Source organism: Lathamus discolor, chromosome 4 (assembly GCF_037157495.1).
Source record: "Lathamus discolor isolate bLatDis1 chromosome 4, bLatDis1.hap1, whole genome shotgun sequence".
In the NCBI taxonomy this organism is placed as follows: Eukaryota; Metazoa; Chordata; class Aves; order Psittaciformes; family Psittacidae; genus Lathamus; species Lathamus discolor.
This window is the reverse complement of record NC_088887.1, coordinates 98,481,421-98,498,574: the sequence shown is the minus strand read 5'-3', so window position 1 is coordinate 98,498,574 and position 17,154 is coordinate 98,481,421. Positions and strand designations below refer to the sequence as shown.

Sequence of the window (17,154 nt, the reverse complement as noted above, 5' to 3'; positions counted from 1 at the left end):
CACTTTGTATTAAGTCCAGCTACAGAAATAGACTCCACTTTTATACATTGCTAACTCAGAAACTGAGTTACCATTTGATAAGTTATTACACATTGATACTACTGTTTGGGAAGCATGGTTTAAATCAACTCTCACTTTCTTCCCCAGTTAGAACCAGAACTTAACTCTGGAGACAAGGTGCAATATGTTCATTGGAATTGCTATGGAAAATTACTATAAGGACCTTGATTCAGTATGGTTAAAAATGGCCTAAGCAGCACGCTTTTTTGTGCTATTTTACATTACTGTATATACATGATCAAAGCCTTTTGGGTAGGTAGGCGTTTATTATAAAAAATTTAAATACATAGGGTAGTGAAAATACCTGTTGTTCAACTAGGATATCAGCAACAAAAATCAATTTAATAAGGCATTTATCCAGTGCAAAATTAAACACTGAAACTTCCAAAGGAAAATATCAGGGAATAAAACAGATTTAATTCAAAGATAATGTTTGTAGACTCCTGAGAGATTGATGCCAGTTAGGCTATGATTTTCGCAACTGAATTTACAGTCTTATACACGGAATTATTGACAGAATTTCTTTGTATTTAATTTCCATTTTCTTTACATTCCAACCTTTTCTTGAGTTAACATGGTGACTTGAATCTTCCTTTACAACATGATCTTCTTCCACAATGTCCGACATTGGCACATTAAAGCTGATAGTGTCTTCATCAGATGGCTAAAGAGAAATAAGAGAAACAACGGTTTCAGCTCAAATCAAGAGGGATAAAAATGTACATATTAGTAAGAGTGCTCACTAAAAGAGTGACAAACTAATAGAGGAGAGGATACCAGAGCACCTAACATGACAAAATCCTGTTGTAGAAAGCTGTAGCCTTGCTGAATATATCCCCTCACAACAGGTTTGCAAAACAGAGCAATTTACCTATCCTCATTTTCTCTTTTCTTCACTGCACTAGTTCTCTCCTTGCAGTGGTATGGCTGCACTGTGCAGCTCTCTGTGTGCTTTCCTGGGACCACTGAAAATAGAGGCTCCTTCTAGAGATCAATGTCTCTAGACAAACTGAGCCTTGTACCACAGCCTTTTTTTCTTTCCCTCCAAAATTCTTCTCCCCTACTTTGCCATGCAGCTTTTTAATTTAATGCCAAAAGGAAGCAAGATTACATTTGTAGGCTAGCTTCTAGTAGAATTATGCCATTCTTCCTACCTTTATATGTTCATATTCCACAGAGAAAGAATTTTTTTAAATCGTGAAGTTAAGGTTTATAAGAAAGGACAGAGCAAATCTTTGCTTTTAAAAAACTGTACCCAGATACATGTGGTTATTCCTATTTGCCAAGACTACCCTGGACTTCACACATTTTGTAAATGTGGACCACCATATATTTTCCTCTTTATGAATAATCTGCATATTATTAATTCTATGAATTCACTGGCTGTATTCTGCTTAAAGATACATAATTCAAAAGGATATTCAAGTATTTTTGACAAATACTTATCAAAATTATAAAGCTTTATAATGAAGTGAACTAACATTGAGTAATAACTGTTCTTATTTGTCAATTTTAACATACTTTTTAAAATCAATTTTATTTTAAAATGAAATAAACTAATACCTCAAACAAAAAAAAACCAAAACAAAACCAAAACCACGCCCCCCCCCAAAAAAAACCCACCCCACTCCAAGTATTCTAAGCACAAAAATCAGTAGTTCTTTTAGACCTGAAATAATGACAATCAAACAGCTTAAAAAAAAAAAGGTGGGGGGAAGAGGGGAGACACATGCACAGTATCACGGTATAAATCCACCCAGACAGCCAAGGTTACATTGAAGTTTCTTCTCTTTCAAGGCTGTATCTCACGTGACATTTAAGCACTAAATTTGGTTAGTCTAGATCAAAGAGTCATGTCTTGTTAATGTTGCAACTATCATTAGAAAATAGTACAGTAAAATGTTCTTACACACATTATTACAAGTTCTGAATACTAAAACTGGCAGGATATTTTTTTTCTCAGCAGAGTAACACACAGTTTTTCAGAAAACATTTTGGAATGCTGGTGTAAAAAAAAGCCATTGGCCATTCAATTTGGAAACAGAAAATCATATTTTCAACAGGCTATTTCTTACTTTCAGGGTCTACAGAATTCTGAAATGGATTTTCCAGGTGTTTCCTGCCAGTATACTATGAAACAGAAACTATCCAAAGCAGCCCATGATAATATGAAACTATTGCTCCTTCACAGGTGAAACTCTGTATCTCACATCTTTCGTTCAGAGTTTAATTTTTTTCAGCTAGCAACAGAAGGAAACAGACATACAAGAATCAAAAATACTTAACATTATTCCAACAATGAATTCAGATGATGCATTTTCAAAGAATTTTCATATAAATTGTTGCTGGTTCTGACGCGTCACTCTCATGGGTAATAACACAGGGACGCCTGGATTTTAACAAGTACCCTCTTGTTTTAATGAATTTTAAGCGGGAAAAAAAAAAAAAAAAAGAAAAGCCCAAACGGTGGTGGAAAATGAATCAAAATGCTACACTGTATCTGAAAATAAGGTACACTACTTTAAAGCAGAGTTTGCCTTCAAGTTGCCATGATCAATTTAACAACACCACAACATGGTATCTTTGACTTGAAATGCCCAAGATGACTACAGCTCTGAAGAATTGACCCTGTAATGACCCTACCAACAAGCCAGTCAAGAACACACAAATTGTTAATTTCTTCAAGTACTACATCCTATGTGTATGGACCCAAGCTAATTAGCAAGCTTCATAAAAAATACAGTAGCATTTAAACAAGTGAGTCACTTAAATTCCTGTTCATAAGTTACACAAATGCAAAATGACATTGTAGTTTCTGTGAAAGAGCTGAAACCCAACAGCCACTGTCCTTCAGACTAAACTATAATCTCACAGAATCGACAGAATGGCTTGGGTTGGAAGGGACCTTAAAGCTCATCTAGTTTGAACTCCCTGCCATGGGCAGAGACACCTTCTACTAGAGACCAGGTTGCTCAAAGCCCACCCAACCTGGCCCTTGAATACTGCTAGGGATGAGACATCCACAGCTTCACAGGGCAACCAGAATTCAGTGTCTCACCACCTGCACAGTAGAGAGCCTCCTAATATCTAATATCTAAATCTCTCCTCTTTCAGTTCAAAACCATTCTCCCTTGTCCTATCGCTATGTGCCCTTGCAAAACTTCCCTCTCCAGAGTTCAGTGCCCTTTAGGCACTGGAAACTGCTTTAACGTCTCTCCAGATGCCTTCAGTTCCTGATGTCTTTATAAAAAAAAAAAAAAAGGTCCAAAAATAATGATTACTTCATGTCTGATAATTTAATATTTATCTAGTGTTCAAAAATGTAGACTTCTGACTGTAACGAACAATGTATGTGAATCCTTATTCACAACATGTTAATATTTCTTGCACAATTCTCATGTGTAACATGGTTACTAAAAGTCACATCAGAAGTTGAGTGCTGAATTTACTACTAAATACATTTAGGATTACTGATCTCAGCAGCTATTTTCTCCTTAATAGTAGAGCAGTAGTCAGGCAGGATGGAATAAGCAAATAGTTCTCATATAAGAAAATCTTTGTGCTAGTAAAAATTTACTGGTTCACTGTTGGTTGTCTTTAAAGTGTTTTTTGCAGCATTCCAATTGCTACATTTTGATGACAGGAAAGATGATCTATTTTCTAAAAATGTTATTAATAGCTAAAGAGGAAGTTCTGGAATAACAGTTTCATTAACAAGTTAACTCAGCTTCAGGAAGTGTAAGAATGGCAAAACAGTTCGTAAGCATCTCTGAAGGGACTGCATACTCCTACAATTAGAGGGAAAGCATTAGACGTCTGCCTGTAAATCATTCTACTTCATTTCCATCTAGTAAGAAACTTGCCAAATGCTTGGAAATCCCTGTGGGGTTTGTTTGTTTTTTAAGCACTTTTGTATTTGAAAGACCAATCAATGTGTAAGTGGAATAATTTTTAATTTGCTTTTTGGTAACTACAAATTCAGTCTCTAAGCTTGATTCTTTCTACATTTGTTCCAAAAGCCACACAATTCATTTTCCTCAAAGGAGAGAAACGCCAAAGAATCAGTGTAAAGTTATTTTAAGTAGCAAGAAGCTCATTCTTTTATGGAGTTTCTACACTACAACAAACCTTCATAATCACATCACAGAACATACCAGGGCTAGGCATGCTGAATTCCTGTTAATTTGCAACAGGAAAAAGTCATCAGAGAGAAAACATGTGAGAAAAAGCCAGGTGCGTAACCTCTATCTACTACTTTGTTGGAAACAGCAGATGTGGATTCCAGTTTGGTCTTCATTCTCTAGATAATGTAAATAAACTGAACACTGTCGTGAATTTTCTCTGTTGGTAGATTGTTGACCATTTTAAACCAAGTATCTCACTGCCCTCTCCAGAAAGCGCACAGACACACGCACACGAAAATACCATAAGTGTCCTTTTATCTTTGCTTTAGCCACTTCTTCGCAAGAAATTCATGCCAAGGATGTGGTTGCAGCAGTTTTGATGGCCAAACACATTGTTACCCAAATATAGCCAAAATAAGGGTACGGGAAAGGCAGCTGAACACAAAATTGATGCAACTTACCTCTGTTGCTGACAAGCGTTTATCACCATTATCACTACCAACACCTGAATCTGAGTCCTTTTTATTTGGATAGATGTCATCAATGCTAGATGTGAACAAAAATAAATAAATAAAGATCAGTAAAAAGCTATTATAGCATTTACCGTTAGAATTCTGTCCTGGTTTCATTTAAAACAAAGCAAAATTCTAACCAGTCTTAATAGGAAAGGGTGAAGTAGCCCAGGATGGTTAAAAACTACAAATCTGAAGTCTGGTGATAGGAAAATAGATGAGATGGAATGGCTGGTTAGCCTCAGGATTAATAAAAACCACAGATATCTGCTATAAGGCTCGCTTTTGTCTATACACTAAGTAAAAATGCTTAGTTGCTACATAAGTAGCTCAAGAGTCCAGCTGAAGTCATTTAGCCATGTGATAAGCAACTAAACTAGCTGAACTCAAACTGTAGTCAACTAATATAATTATAACCACTGATGCATTAAAAATTGAACTGCTATCTCCCTGTGGCTTGAAGTAATTATTAACACAGAAACCTCCTTTTAGTGCTTTAAAATAGAGTTTGAAATTTAGGTTTTTAGAAAATTACACTAACAAAGGCAGCTGCTCTCTCTTCTGGTTTCATTACCTAATATGACCTCTACTCATTTTAAAGTACACTAGTAGATTAAATACTCTCATTAACTTACTTTGTATTTTTTCAATATGATTTATTATCCCCTCATGTGCAATCCTGACAGGTTTAGTCCTGAATTCAGACAGACGCAGCAATTTAAACAAAGAACTTTATCAGCCTTTACACAAATAAGGTATGTGATTAGTCCTAATCTTACCTTATCTCTCATCAGTAACTGTCAAGGAATTTTTTGTAGAAACTGCCTATGGAAATCCTAACTATGCTATGTTTTTATTTCAGATGTGTGAAGTTATTCTCTAAAAAGAAGATTCGGTAATTATTATGTGATAAAGCATTAGGTGGTTAGCTACCAACCGGTATATACCCCCTTACCCTGACTTGTATGTTCGCGTATGAAAAAAAATGTCCTACAGGATATGACATTCCTGTCAATTTTCTTGTGCACTAAAATAACAAAACAGAAAACCCACTGGTGTTTCCCAAATGGAAAAACTTACTCTTCAACCTGGATTCTTCCTAACTTTGGTATTTATCTGATAGAACTTCACAGAGGTGCCTTCAAACATACATGGAGGAAAACAATTTACTTGAAATCTGATCTAGATGACTGAAAGAGAGACTCCATAACAATTCTTTTTTCTTTCTTTTCTTCCCCTGGGTTTTGCCAGCAAGATATCTATTTTTATTTACATCAACACTTTGTTTTCTTTCAAGAAAAAAAATAAAAATAAGGCATGATCATTCTTTCTCTGATTGGTTACATGAGACTTCCCATGTTAGCAAAGACAGAGCTGGGTAAAAGCTGGTTTCCAATTAGCTATGGAGATTCTCATAGAAAGAAATTCTTTCGAATCTAGTTCCTGTCCTTAAACCACAATACTAGATGGCATTTTCTACATATTTAGTGCAGGACATTAAAGATTTTTGTCTTTCACTTTGCTAGCAAATTATCACATTTCATTTTAAAAGGGTCTCCACATTCATGCAGTTCTCTTTGCTGGATAGATAAGCCTCTGCATGAGTAAAAGTGCTTGAAACAACTGTGTGCCATATAAATCAGAAAACAACACAGGAAAATAAAACTTAATGTGCTAATAAAGTTACAAGAATTTCCAACACCTAGTGATACACCTGAATTACTTTGAATATATTCCAGTAGGCAATGAGTAAGAGGTTAGATTTAAACCAAGGTTCACTTCTAAGCAATTTCCTAATGTGCTGCTAACTTTAATCAGAATCGATTGTTAAAAATATTTTGTTATAAACTCTTATAGGTAATTCACACAATAAACTGTATCACAGCAAAATAAATCTCTGTTTAAAAAAGTGCATTCTAAATAGCACCTAAACAAATAAAACTCTGACAGCTAAAGATATAACAGGGTTTTTTGCTTTATTTATGTGTTACATGAAAAAAAACTTAAGTGAGATTTTCATACATACCTCTCTTCCACGGGTTGTGGCAAATGCTGTTGTTCTATGGCATTAAGATACAGTGAGTCTGCTGTTTTAATCTGACAGGCCTGTACGGTCAGATATTTGAATATATGCACCTTACCCTTTGTACAAATCTGTTAGACAACAAACAAAACCAAAACAACCTAAATTTATAGCTCAAATGAAAGAAATAACTTATTCCAAATGTCACTTAGTGTAAAACTACCTGAAAACCAGTTGATATCAGCACAATAGATATCATGTAAAGGAAAATAGATTTTTTTTTTTATATTACTAAGAACTACTTCAATTACCCAATCAATTATCTGTGCATACTAATATAAATGCCCTCAGAAAGTAAGACAGAAAACATGAAAAGAAAGTACTGAAAAAGAAAAAATCCAAGTGAACTTTACACTCAAAAAGAATTATAAGATATATCACATGGCCTATTACTAAGTGTAAATTGAATAACCATTTTCCAAAATTAGTCAATAATGAATTTATCATGTCATTTCTACTTAGTGACATGCTTTTCACTAGCGCCCAAGCATCTTCATGATGTGTTTCACCTGCATTTTTAAATTATTTTTCTGTAACTGTACCCAATATTAAGGCTCAAAATAAATTACAGATTACTTACTTGTGCTGGTGGAGACTGCAAAGGATTATTCTCAAGCAGTAATACTTGTAACTGCATCATCTTTCTAAAGCATATGGGAATCACAAGCACTTTATTGCAGGAAAAGTCAAACTTTACTAAGGGAAGCTGTACAAGTTCTAAAAGTAACAAAAAAAAAAAGAGAGAAGGTGTAATATCTGTATTTATTCTTTTATTTTTGTCATAAAATAATATTTTTCAATAAACCTTCTTTTGCATTCACAAAAAATACAAATGCAGGCAGACATCAACATTTACTTTATACAAGGAAGGGAAAGAGTGTTACTGTTATACAAGCGATGATAAATTTTAAAATAAATACTTTGAAATAAATTTTTTTCCTGAAGCTCAGCTGACAGTTCTCACCCTGCATTCACAGGTAAGTACTTGTGCAACTTAAAAGGTGCCTAGAATAATAAAGATAACTCATTTAAAAACTCTCACACACAGTTATTTGGTGAGTACCACTGAATGTTATATTCTGCAAACTCAAACGGAATAAATTTGATCAAAGTAATTACTTTTTAATCATATTTGTTAACATGATTAAAAAATGCTTTCAAAATGCTAACAAAAAGACCACATAGATATTAGCAATTTTCATTTGTTTGATTTTACCTTGGGGTAAAACTTCGAGGTAATTTCTTCTGACATTTAGTTCTTTTAAAGATTTCAGCTGGCCTATCTGTTGTGGCAAAGCTGTGATTTCATTACAGCTAACATCCTACAGCAAAAGAGTAATAATAGAAAAAAATGAGCTTTTGGCTCCTAAGTTAAGTTAAATAATACAGATGTGAAATTGTAGCTAATCTGCTATTACCGTTCTAGCATTTTAATAACCTGAAAGCATGCAACCATCTAAGTCGTGTCTTCACAATACAAAACTAGGTACATGAAAAAATGGTTACACATTACTTAAAACTCAGAGTGAATTCGTATTCAAAAAGAGTAAAATTACTTTTGAAAGTTAATTTAACTTCTATCAAAACATTCAAAACCATTTGCTTAAGATGTTCTACCTTTTTCTTCCCCTTTTATTCATATGAACAACTCAGTACCATGATTACATAACCAAATACATTTGGATAAAATATAGAACTGCTAACGTGTGGATCTGATTTTTAAAAAACATTCTTGCTCTTCAGGAGGGAATATTTAAACAAAATAAAAGATAAAATGGCAATATCATTCTGTATTTATGCTCAGGAAAGATATCTATTTGATTGTCACATCATATAGTAGGTCATAAAAAAATTGGACAGGTCTTGCTTAATATTATACAGATATTCAATGTATTATTATAAAAGTTATTTCTTAACTGCCTAGACAGATTCTAAGTAGGTCTGATTTTGATGACTAAATACAACTGGTTTAATAATCTGGATAAAATTGGAAGACATCCTCATTTCAGCATTCCTAAAGGAGTAACTGCTATAAAATTGAAAGTATTGGGTGTCTGGCTATAGGGAGCACAATTTCAAGGAAAAAGTTCATACACTGTAGTATTACTGTGATAAATATTTGTAGGAAGAAACTGCTACTAACGTGTACTAAAGATCAACTCCTTGAATCAAGTCAGTCTAAAATTAGATAGTTTGCAGACAGTAGCTATCATTTTTGCTGCCAAATGTGAAACCCAATGTGAAACCAAAAGGACATTGAAATCTCTGCTTACATCCCAGGCAATCTGCAAATCTGAGTACTATCCCAATTATGCTTCCATTTCTGCAATGAAAAAAAGGAAACAGTATTTCATAGCATAAGAGTAGGTGGGTTATGCCAAATTTTCCTCAATTGCCCACGCAATACTCTTAGGACATTTACTCCTACTCTCGATTGTTTCAAGTGGATTTTTACAGTCCTGGGGAGCTCCTGGACTACAAACATTCTAAAAGTCAGTCAGATTTCCAAGTCACCTTTGCGAAGATGGTTGCTTTCATGCTAGAAAAAAGCATTAACTCCCTATCTTCAAGCCTAAAAACTAGTTAATAGAAAAATGACAGTAAAAGTGAAATGTCATCTGGCAACGCTGCTCGATGTGTCAAACAAGATTCTTCTTGTAACAGAATCTCACTGCTGCCAAAGCTTCCTTCCCTTGTCAAAATAGTCAGGAAATTATTTCAGCTTTTAGACAAGGAAATTAAAAATCCCAGTTAATGAGTATCTTTTGCCCAAGTTGCTACGAAGTATGGTTAATTGCAGTGATCCCAGATCATTTATTTTTAAAGTTTTACTGTCCCATTTTTACTTTACGGACTTTAAACAACTTCATAATTAGATACTCAATTTTTAGAGCACGTAATTTAAAGTCACCTTGTGGCAGAGAAACTTTAAACCAAGTGCACTTATGCACACAAATCAGAACAAGTCAGAGGAAGAGAATTTTAAAGGAAGTGGAAAAAGCTTGGCAGTGCATAGCCTCAAAACCAAAGTCAATTTACAGCCTTTCAAAACATCCTCAGTACAACTGATCTGTTATGACACCATGTCAGTACTCACAAGATCTCTAGAGACAGTAGTATCCTTTACCCTACTATACACTGCAGTCCAACTTTTTTTATTAGTTTGAATAGCCATGAAAAACAAAGACCTGTAACATTATTTCTAGTAATACTTCTGCTCTTGATCATTACTAGACTTCATGTGTGTGTACGTGACAGCGTTTATCTTTCCCATTACTTTGGCACTAATGGGAGCAATACTATCAAGTCAAATGTCTAATGGCTTTCAAGACAATTTCTTAAAGGAACTATGCAATCAGGAGTTTGGAACTTCACTTCATGGACATCTGCAGCCAACTGAAATGCAAACACCTATTCAAGTTCTAAAGGGCTAGTGCTTGCTGAAGGTCAGACTTCTTGGATTAATTCTACTTTGTTCTCATCAGTTATGTCATCTCCTGTCACGACAACATAATTTCTCAAGATTAGAGATATGCTAGGAGTATTTCAGTTCAACATTTCTGTGGAAAATGTTGTAAAACCAAATTAAAATTATCAACTTTTTTTTTGTTCATGATAAAGTTCAAATGGTCTTAACCAATGAAAGTCAGCATAATATAAATATTAATGTATTAATGTATTTATTAACACACAGAGAAGAATATCCAAACCATCCATGGTGATGTAAGCTTCCTCCTTACATCCATTTTTAAATTTTGGGCTCCTGACTGAGCTGTTATTCCTGAAAATCAGGTGGATTCTGTCACAGCTTGTCACATACAAGCTATACTGAACAGTAAAAAAGTTACAAGGTGCATGAGCACAAAGTCCTTTTAGGCAACAGAAGGCAGAAGGTCCCACTTGGTCAGGGTGCTGGCCCAGGTTAGACGAATAAGATGAAGGACATAAATCCCATCTGAGAGATTTAAAGGCTTTCAAAATGAGACAGCAGGATCCCAGCGATGGAGAAGGTTGCTACCTGAAAAAGGCAGAAGTGCAATACTGCCTGATGGAATGGAGAACAGAATTTTACTGTACATTTGATAGTCTGGGGTACAATTACTGAGCCATCTCTACCCAACTACTTCGATGGAAAGTAAGTTTCAGATTATCTTCACACCTGATTTGCACTAATCTTCCTGGTTGATAGTAGAAGTATGATTTTAATTATGCAGCTGCAAATAAAAGCAAGTTTCCCAACCAAATTTTGCAAATAACTGTAATACATCTGTAGGGAGAATCATGTATATGTTATTTTGATGCTTGTAAGATAGCTGACAGATCTATATAACTCAAAACTCTAACATTTAAAAGAATTCATGTCAAGAAGTTAGGTGAAAACAAAAAATAAAACCCATTTGCTACGTACACAGATTTTACTGAATGCAACTCATGAAACACTTGAACGTGAGGGTGCTTGGCAAAGTCCTAGTGATACAAGAATTGCCCGCAGTCAGGTGGTATCTGTTACCTCTCAGTATCAATCCCCTGGGCCAGCCTCATGCCAGCACTGCGTATGTACCAATACAGCAGCGTGTCCTGCCAGAAGGCTGGGTGACAGTCCTACTTGGAGGCCACATGCTGTTGAGGCTGGCATAGGTCTCACACAGCTGAATGTTTTGTGGAACAACTGTAAAATGACTTAATTGTTTGTTTGGTTTTTTTTCTTTCTTCATTTTTACTCATTTTAGAACAATGATGACCTTATTATCTAAACTGCATTGTAACATACATGCCAACACAGATCTTGCCTCTCAATCCTACCACTATCTGCTTCTTCCAATACATCGCAGTTTAGTCATTTCCAGCTAAATAATGCAACTTATTTCACTAGAAATATAGCAAACATTCATGGTGGCATTACACTAAGTAATCAGGTCATCAGAACAGAACCATGTCCAATTTAACAAAACCTTGTTATTCACTTCCCTCCTACCCCCTTCTAATCACATGAATCTTCCAGGCCGCCAAAGAGAAATGTTGCAATAGCCTCTCATTTGAAATCTTTTTAGAGCAGGGATTGTTGCTTTTATCATGCCAAAGAGTAACACTGAAATTATACTGTAACTGGAAAGCAATATGAAAATCCAGTATTCCAGAAGTTAATTAAATGTGTGATTTTTTAAAAAAGCCAAAACAAATCCTATCTCATTTGAACATAATCAACACTGATTTTCAAGCTTTTAGTTTTTAACTTCTCAAAATTCTAAAATAAGGATAAGGGCTACTATTAAACTGTGTACAAACTCTTACTAACAAATTAAACACTTTCAGCAACTACAGTGCAGTTCACCTTACTGGGAGGATTCAAACTTGAAACTGGAGAGGAAATTAGGTATGAAAGCATTTCAGCAGCTCTTTACTGAAAATAATATTACAGACCTCAGTTAATACAAATTAAAGGAGTTATTTTCACCAGACAGAATTCAGGCCAAGTCTTTCAATTATTTCACATGAGCCCCCAGCAAGCTGGGCAGCATTTAAATTAGAAGCAATCAAGCACTAAAAGGTTCCAACTGTTGTTTATTATCCATTAATGTTATCCTATCCCCTAAATAAGAATGTGTTTAATACTGCTGACTTTAATTATACACAGACCTGGAACCATAATCTTTTATTGTATCTATCTTAAGCACAACAGAAACAATGCTACAGCCTAATACCTTTTTTGAAGGTTAAGTAAATCAAAACCATTTCAATAACCTACCTAAACGCATCACACACACACACAAATTACAGTATTTGATAAGATAAATTACTAATGCTTACTAAACAAAACAAACTTGGTAGTCTTTAGCTAAGGTATAAACCAGAAAGGAAATAGTAACTACCTCCCACCATCCTCATCAATGGCCAGATTAGTTGTAATAAACAACAGAGGCCTGATACCACAGGAGGCTGTGTACTAAAAAAATACTAGAAGGAAAACAGCCCCACACTTGCTACTTCATATATAAAGAACCAATAGCAGGACTGGGGACTAAAGAAAGGTCAGCTCAATTTCTGAAACATAATTTATTAGAGAGGCTACTGTTATATAAATAACAACATGATAATCGGGCACTTTCCAATATCAGAAAGATGGGCAAGATAAATGCTGTCAATGGAGACATCAGCAGTTGGTAGAAAGTTCAGATATAATTTTTACTATGCATAAATTAGCAGTGTCAAAATGTAGCTTATTTGTCAATTTGTATCTTAAGAGGTCCAGGTGAACAGAAATAATGTAACACACATGCCATAGAAAATTCAGTCTTAGTCTACAATATACAAAAGATGAAGAGAAACGGAGAGAAAGGGAAGCATTCTCTTACATACATATTGCACATACAAATTTCACAAAAATATCTGCCAATTATATTAATTTTAAGCTAAGCTACCAAACATTTTTTGCTTTTTCATATTCTCATTTACTACATAATGTTTTATAGATAACCTACTGCTTGCAGAAACAGTAGTCATGTGGAGAGTTTTGAATACAACAGTAATATAATAATTTTGTACATCTGTTTAGATAGGTATTCCAGGAAAGGAAGGTTGCACAACAAAAATAGTGTAATAAAGTGAAAACAGACTGATAAGACCAGTATCAGTAGTGGAATGCAACGTGCTAACAGAAGGAAAGGAAGCAGAAGAAGGTATTACAGAGGCTGATACAGCTTTACAGAGCTTGATGCCAGAACTATTAGCTTGATATAGCAAAACAGGGAGCCAGTGGTAGAGGTGGTGAACTTAGAAGGTGAGTTTTGAATGAACCAAGGGCAGTGATGTTATTCAGAAGGGTCCTGAGGAACATAAAGGAAACTATTATTGTGTTATTATTCAACACACTTGAGAAATTTTTTAACCCGCATTATAGTATTACGCATTTGTTCAAATCTATTTGTAAAATGAATTTTACTGTTTCTAGTTAAATACAAATGAAGTTAAAATAAAAAGAAAAAAAAAAAAAAAAAGTATCTGTAACATACCAGTTCCATTAACTGTTTTAGCTGACCTATCTCTTCTGGAAGTGAACCTAGCTTATTGTTACTTGCAATTAAGACTTTTAGAGGAAGACCACACAGGCAAGCTGGCAAAGAAGAAAGTTGATTTCGACTGCAACAAAACAAAACAAAACATTAAAACCACCAGTGATGTTCTAGTATATACTCACATAAAGTGTGAAAGTTACAAAATTCCTTCATTTCCATGGGTCATGCAGTTAAAATTTAATTTTCAAATGACAAGCATTTCAAAAACATTTGCACATCAAAAATACCTGCATTACTGACTAAACAGTATTATGGAATTTACCACTGGAAAAAAAAGTGCACTATATAAGTTTAAGTAGATGTCTTTTTTTCCAACTGGAAAACAAGTTAATGAACTACAGATAAAATGGTTCTTTTCTCAATTTCTTTAAAGCATGTTTGAAGTGACATGTGCCATTTTATGGGGGGAGAAGAGAGAATGTGAGATTATTTTCATGAGAAAGAGTTGCAAGAAAAGGCAAAATTTGGAAAAAAAACTTTCAAGTTTCTATTTAGGTTCTCATTCTAGTAACAATTATTCAGGAAGCTGGAACTTAAAAGATGACAAATGCAATGACCTTTTGTGATCTCCAGATGATTAAAAATAATAATTTCTTCTGATTTATGGACCAATTCTGGGAAGAAACTTTAAGATCAACAGAATAACATGCTAATTGCTGCCTTTCCTAGAATATTAGGTTTTCTTAAAATACATCTTTTTCTTTTTTATGGCAATTAGCCTGTAGGAAAGCAATGAACAGTAACTTAGAGTGACACCTCACTAAGAACCATTTTAACTTCTGCATGACTGTTAAGCCTTCAAAGAACAAATATGCATGACTGAACTCTGAAAACAGATAGCAAAAATTGTCCTGTGTAATCTCAGGGAGAGTTGCAACACTGAATTGGAACAAAGGGAAACAAAGAAACATCAACAAACAAATAAATAAATAATTTAAGTTCCACAAGTGTCAAACCAGTTCTTCAGCTGCTGATCCAGCGGTCTGCTACAAAGCTGCATATAAAGACATATATTCAGCCTTTATAACGTTTAACAAAGCGAACTATCATCAGATCACTGCTGCATAAGCCAGGAGATAGACAAGTAGCAAATAACAAACCCAAGCTTATTAAAACTGAGAAATCCAACTACTCAGCAGTAGTTGAAAAAAAGAATTAATGCTTATTGTGGAGCCAGGATTCTCCATTCTAGTGTCTTTACAGAAGACCAAGACAAGTCATTTAAAAAAAATAGGTAGAAATATTTTTTTAAGTTCTAAAGAACTCAAATCAAGAAAGCCTAGAATCTAAAAAAGTTACACTGTGCAGACGATCAGACACAAAAAAAAGTTATAACTTTTTATCAAGATCTACAGAACTCAGAAGCAATCCACCAGGAGATAAGGAACAGCACATAACCAGGGCAAGTGAGTAATAAATCATCATTGGTTAAAAAGAAATCTCTTTAAATAAAAGATGAACATCATTCACCAAAGCCCAAAGATTATGTATAACTCTTGGCACCACTGTTTAAATGCTGGTAATAGGCAGAAAAATACGCATTTTAAATTTGTAATTCTTCCTGCCAAGAAGCAACATGGTTAGAAAGTCAAGGTTACATTTCCTTCTTCTACGTACTACTTACTGTGTTCAAATAACATGGGGGAAGGGCATAACCAAGAGAAGAGAAGATTTTAAACTGAGTGAAATGATCTTACTTAGTAAAACTTGAAAAAATTCCTTTTATTTTGTCTGATTTCCTGTGATACCTGATACTAACTCTGTAACTACTCTGGGTTTGTGATGATTCACACAATTCCATCACTATATTGAGTTCTAATTCACTGGTTCATCACATTGAGTTCTAATTGAGTTCATTCTAACTCAGAAATTTACTAAGATGTTTTATACAAACGTAGTAATTTAATCCAGTCTTAGTTTCTTTATTTACATCTAAAACATTATTTCAAACTTCCACAACCTATTCCTTATAGGAATAGTGGCAGATATTCAGAACACACTATTCTGTTTCAATTTCTAGAGCCATAATTAGCATTGTAGAGTGGCCAAAACTGCAGTATAGCAACAATAAAGGAAGGCTCGAAAAACATCCTCAGTTGTTCACAAAACTGAGGATCAAGCCTTCATAGCTTGAATTTAAAAGCCCAAGAGATACTTTGCCCCCTGCTCAAACCTCATCCCCAAAGATGAGATTATTATAGCTCCACTATTACAATTTTTATATACTCTACTGCAAAGAAACTGCTGATGTGACTGGCATTCTGAATTTGCTAAAAGAATAAGGGAAAGAAAGAGATTAATATTACTTGGTCTTTCTTTAAATAATTAGGCTTCCATTTTGGCATTTACAATGAGCTGTATCTGCAGCCAATGTTTTTGCATTACCCTTCCAATAAAATGAAAAATGTAGTCAGTTTTTCCAGAAACACAAAGTGCAGACAGAAAAAAGCTCTACATATTTGCAAATAAACAAAAAATGTGGCAAAGTTAAACTTACCTCAAATTTAAGTAAGTTAGCATTTGCAAGTTTACTATGGCATCTGGTATAATTTTAATACAATTGTGGTATAGATTTAGTGTTTCCAGTGACACAAAATGGCACAACTCCGTAGGAACCTCTGTTAATCTATTCTTGGATAAATCTGAAAAGAGAAAAAAAAGAAGGCACATTTTCTGAATCATCTGAAAGATATACTTTGAAAAGCTATGCTTCTTTATTAAAAGAAAGAAATAAATGCAACCCTACAATGAGACAGCAAATTAAGTCAGTGTTTTTATTATGCAAAATAAAACTATTGCTAACCTTTACAATCTTGAAATGAATTAGACTGAATATAAAAGACCAAACATTCAATTAAAATTCATTCAGTCTAATAAAAAGTAATTATTTGCAGGACTAAATATGCTGAGGACATACTTGCAGACAGAACCAAGTACAGATTCTAAAGCTCGCACAGTTTACCCAAAGATATAGAATCATAGAATCATAGAATAGTTAGGGTTGGAAAGGACCTCAAGATCATCTAGTACCAACCCCCCTGCCATGGACAGGGACACCTCACACTAAACCATCTCACCCAAGGCTTCATCCAACCCGGCCTTGAACACTGCCACGGATAGATACTCACAACCTCCCTGGGCAACCCATTCCAGGGTCTCACCACCCTAACAGGAAAGAATTTCCTCCTTATATCCAATCTAAACTTCCCCTGTTTAAGTTTTAACCCATTACCCCTTGTCCTGTCACTACAGTCCCTGACGAAGAGTCCCTCCCCAGCATCCCTATAGGCCCCTTTCAGTCG

The 17,154-nt window shown here is 34.6% G+C and overlaps 1 protein-coding gene across 4 annotated transcripts in view; it reads right to left on the bottom strand.

The window, feature by feature from the left end:
• The window catches only part of LRCH1 (leucine rich repeats and calponin homology domain containing 1), a 123,939-nt gene that overhangs the window by 45,332 nt on the left and 61,453 nt on the right, over positions 1-17,154 (bottom strand). For all 4 annotated transcript variants that reach the window (XM_065678232.1, XM_065678234.1, XM_065678231.1 and 1 more), the window contains exons 2-8: positions 16,350-16,494; positions 13,790-13,916; positions 7,996-8,101; positions 7,360-7,496; positions 6,723-6,850; positions 4,646-4,730; positions 619-724 (exon numbers count right to left, since the gene is read on the bottom strand). In XM_065678232.1, the coding sequence (XP_065534304.1) occupies positions 619-724; positions 4,646-4,730; positions 6,723-6,850; positions 7,360-7,496; positions 7,996-8,101; positions 13,790-13,916; positions 16,350-16,494 (834 nt within the window). The remainder of the gene's footprint in view (positions 1-618; positions 725-4,645; positions 4,731-6,722; positions 6,851-7,359; positions 7,497-7,995; positions 8,102-13,789; positions 13,917-16,349; positions 16,495-17,154) is intronic.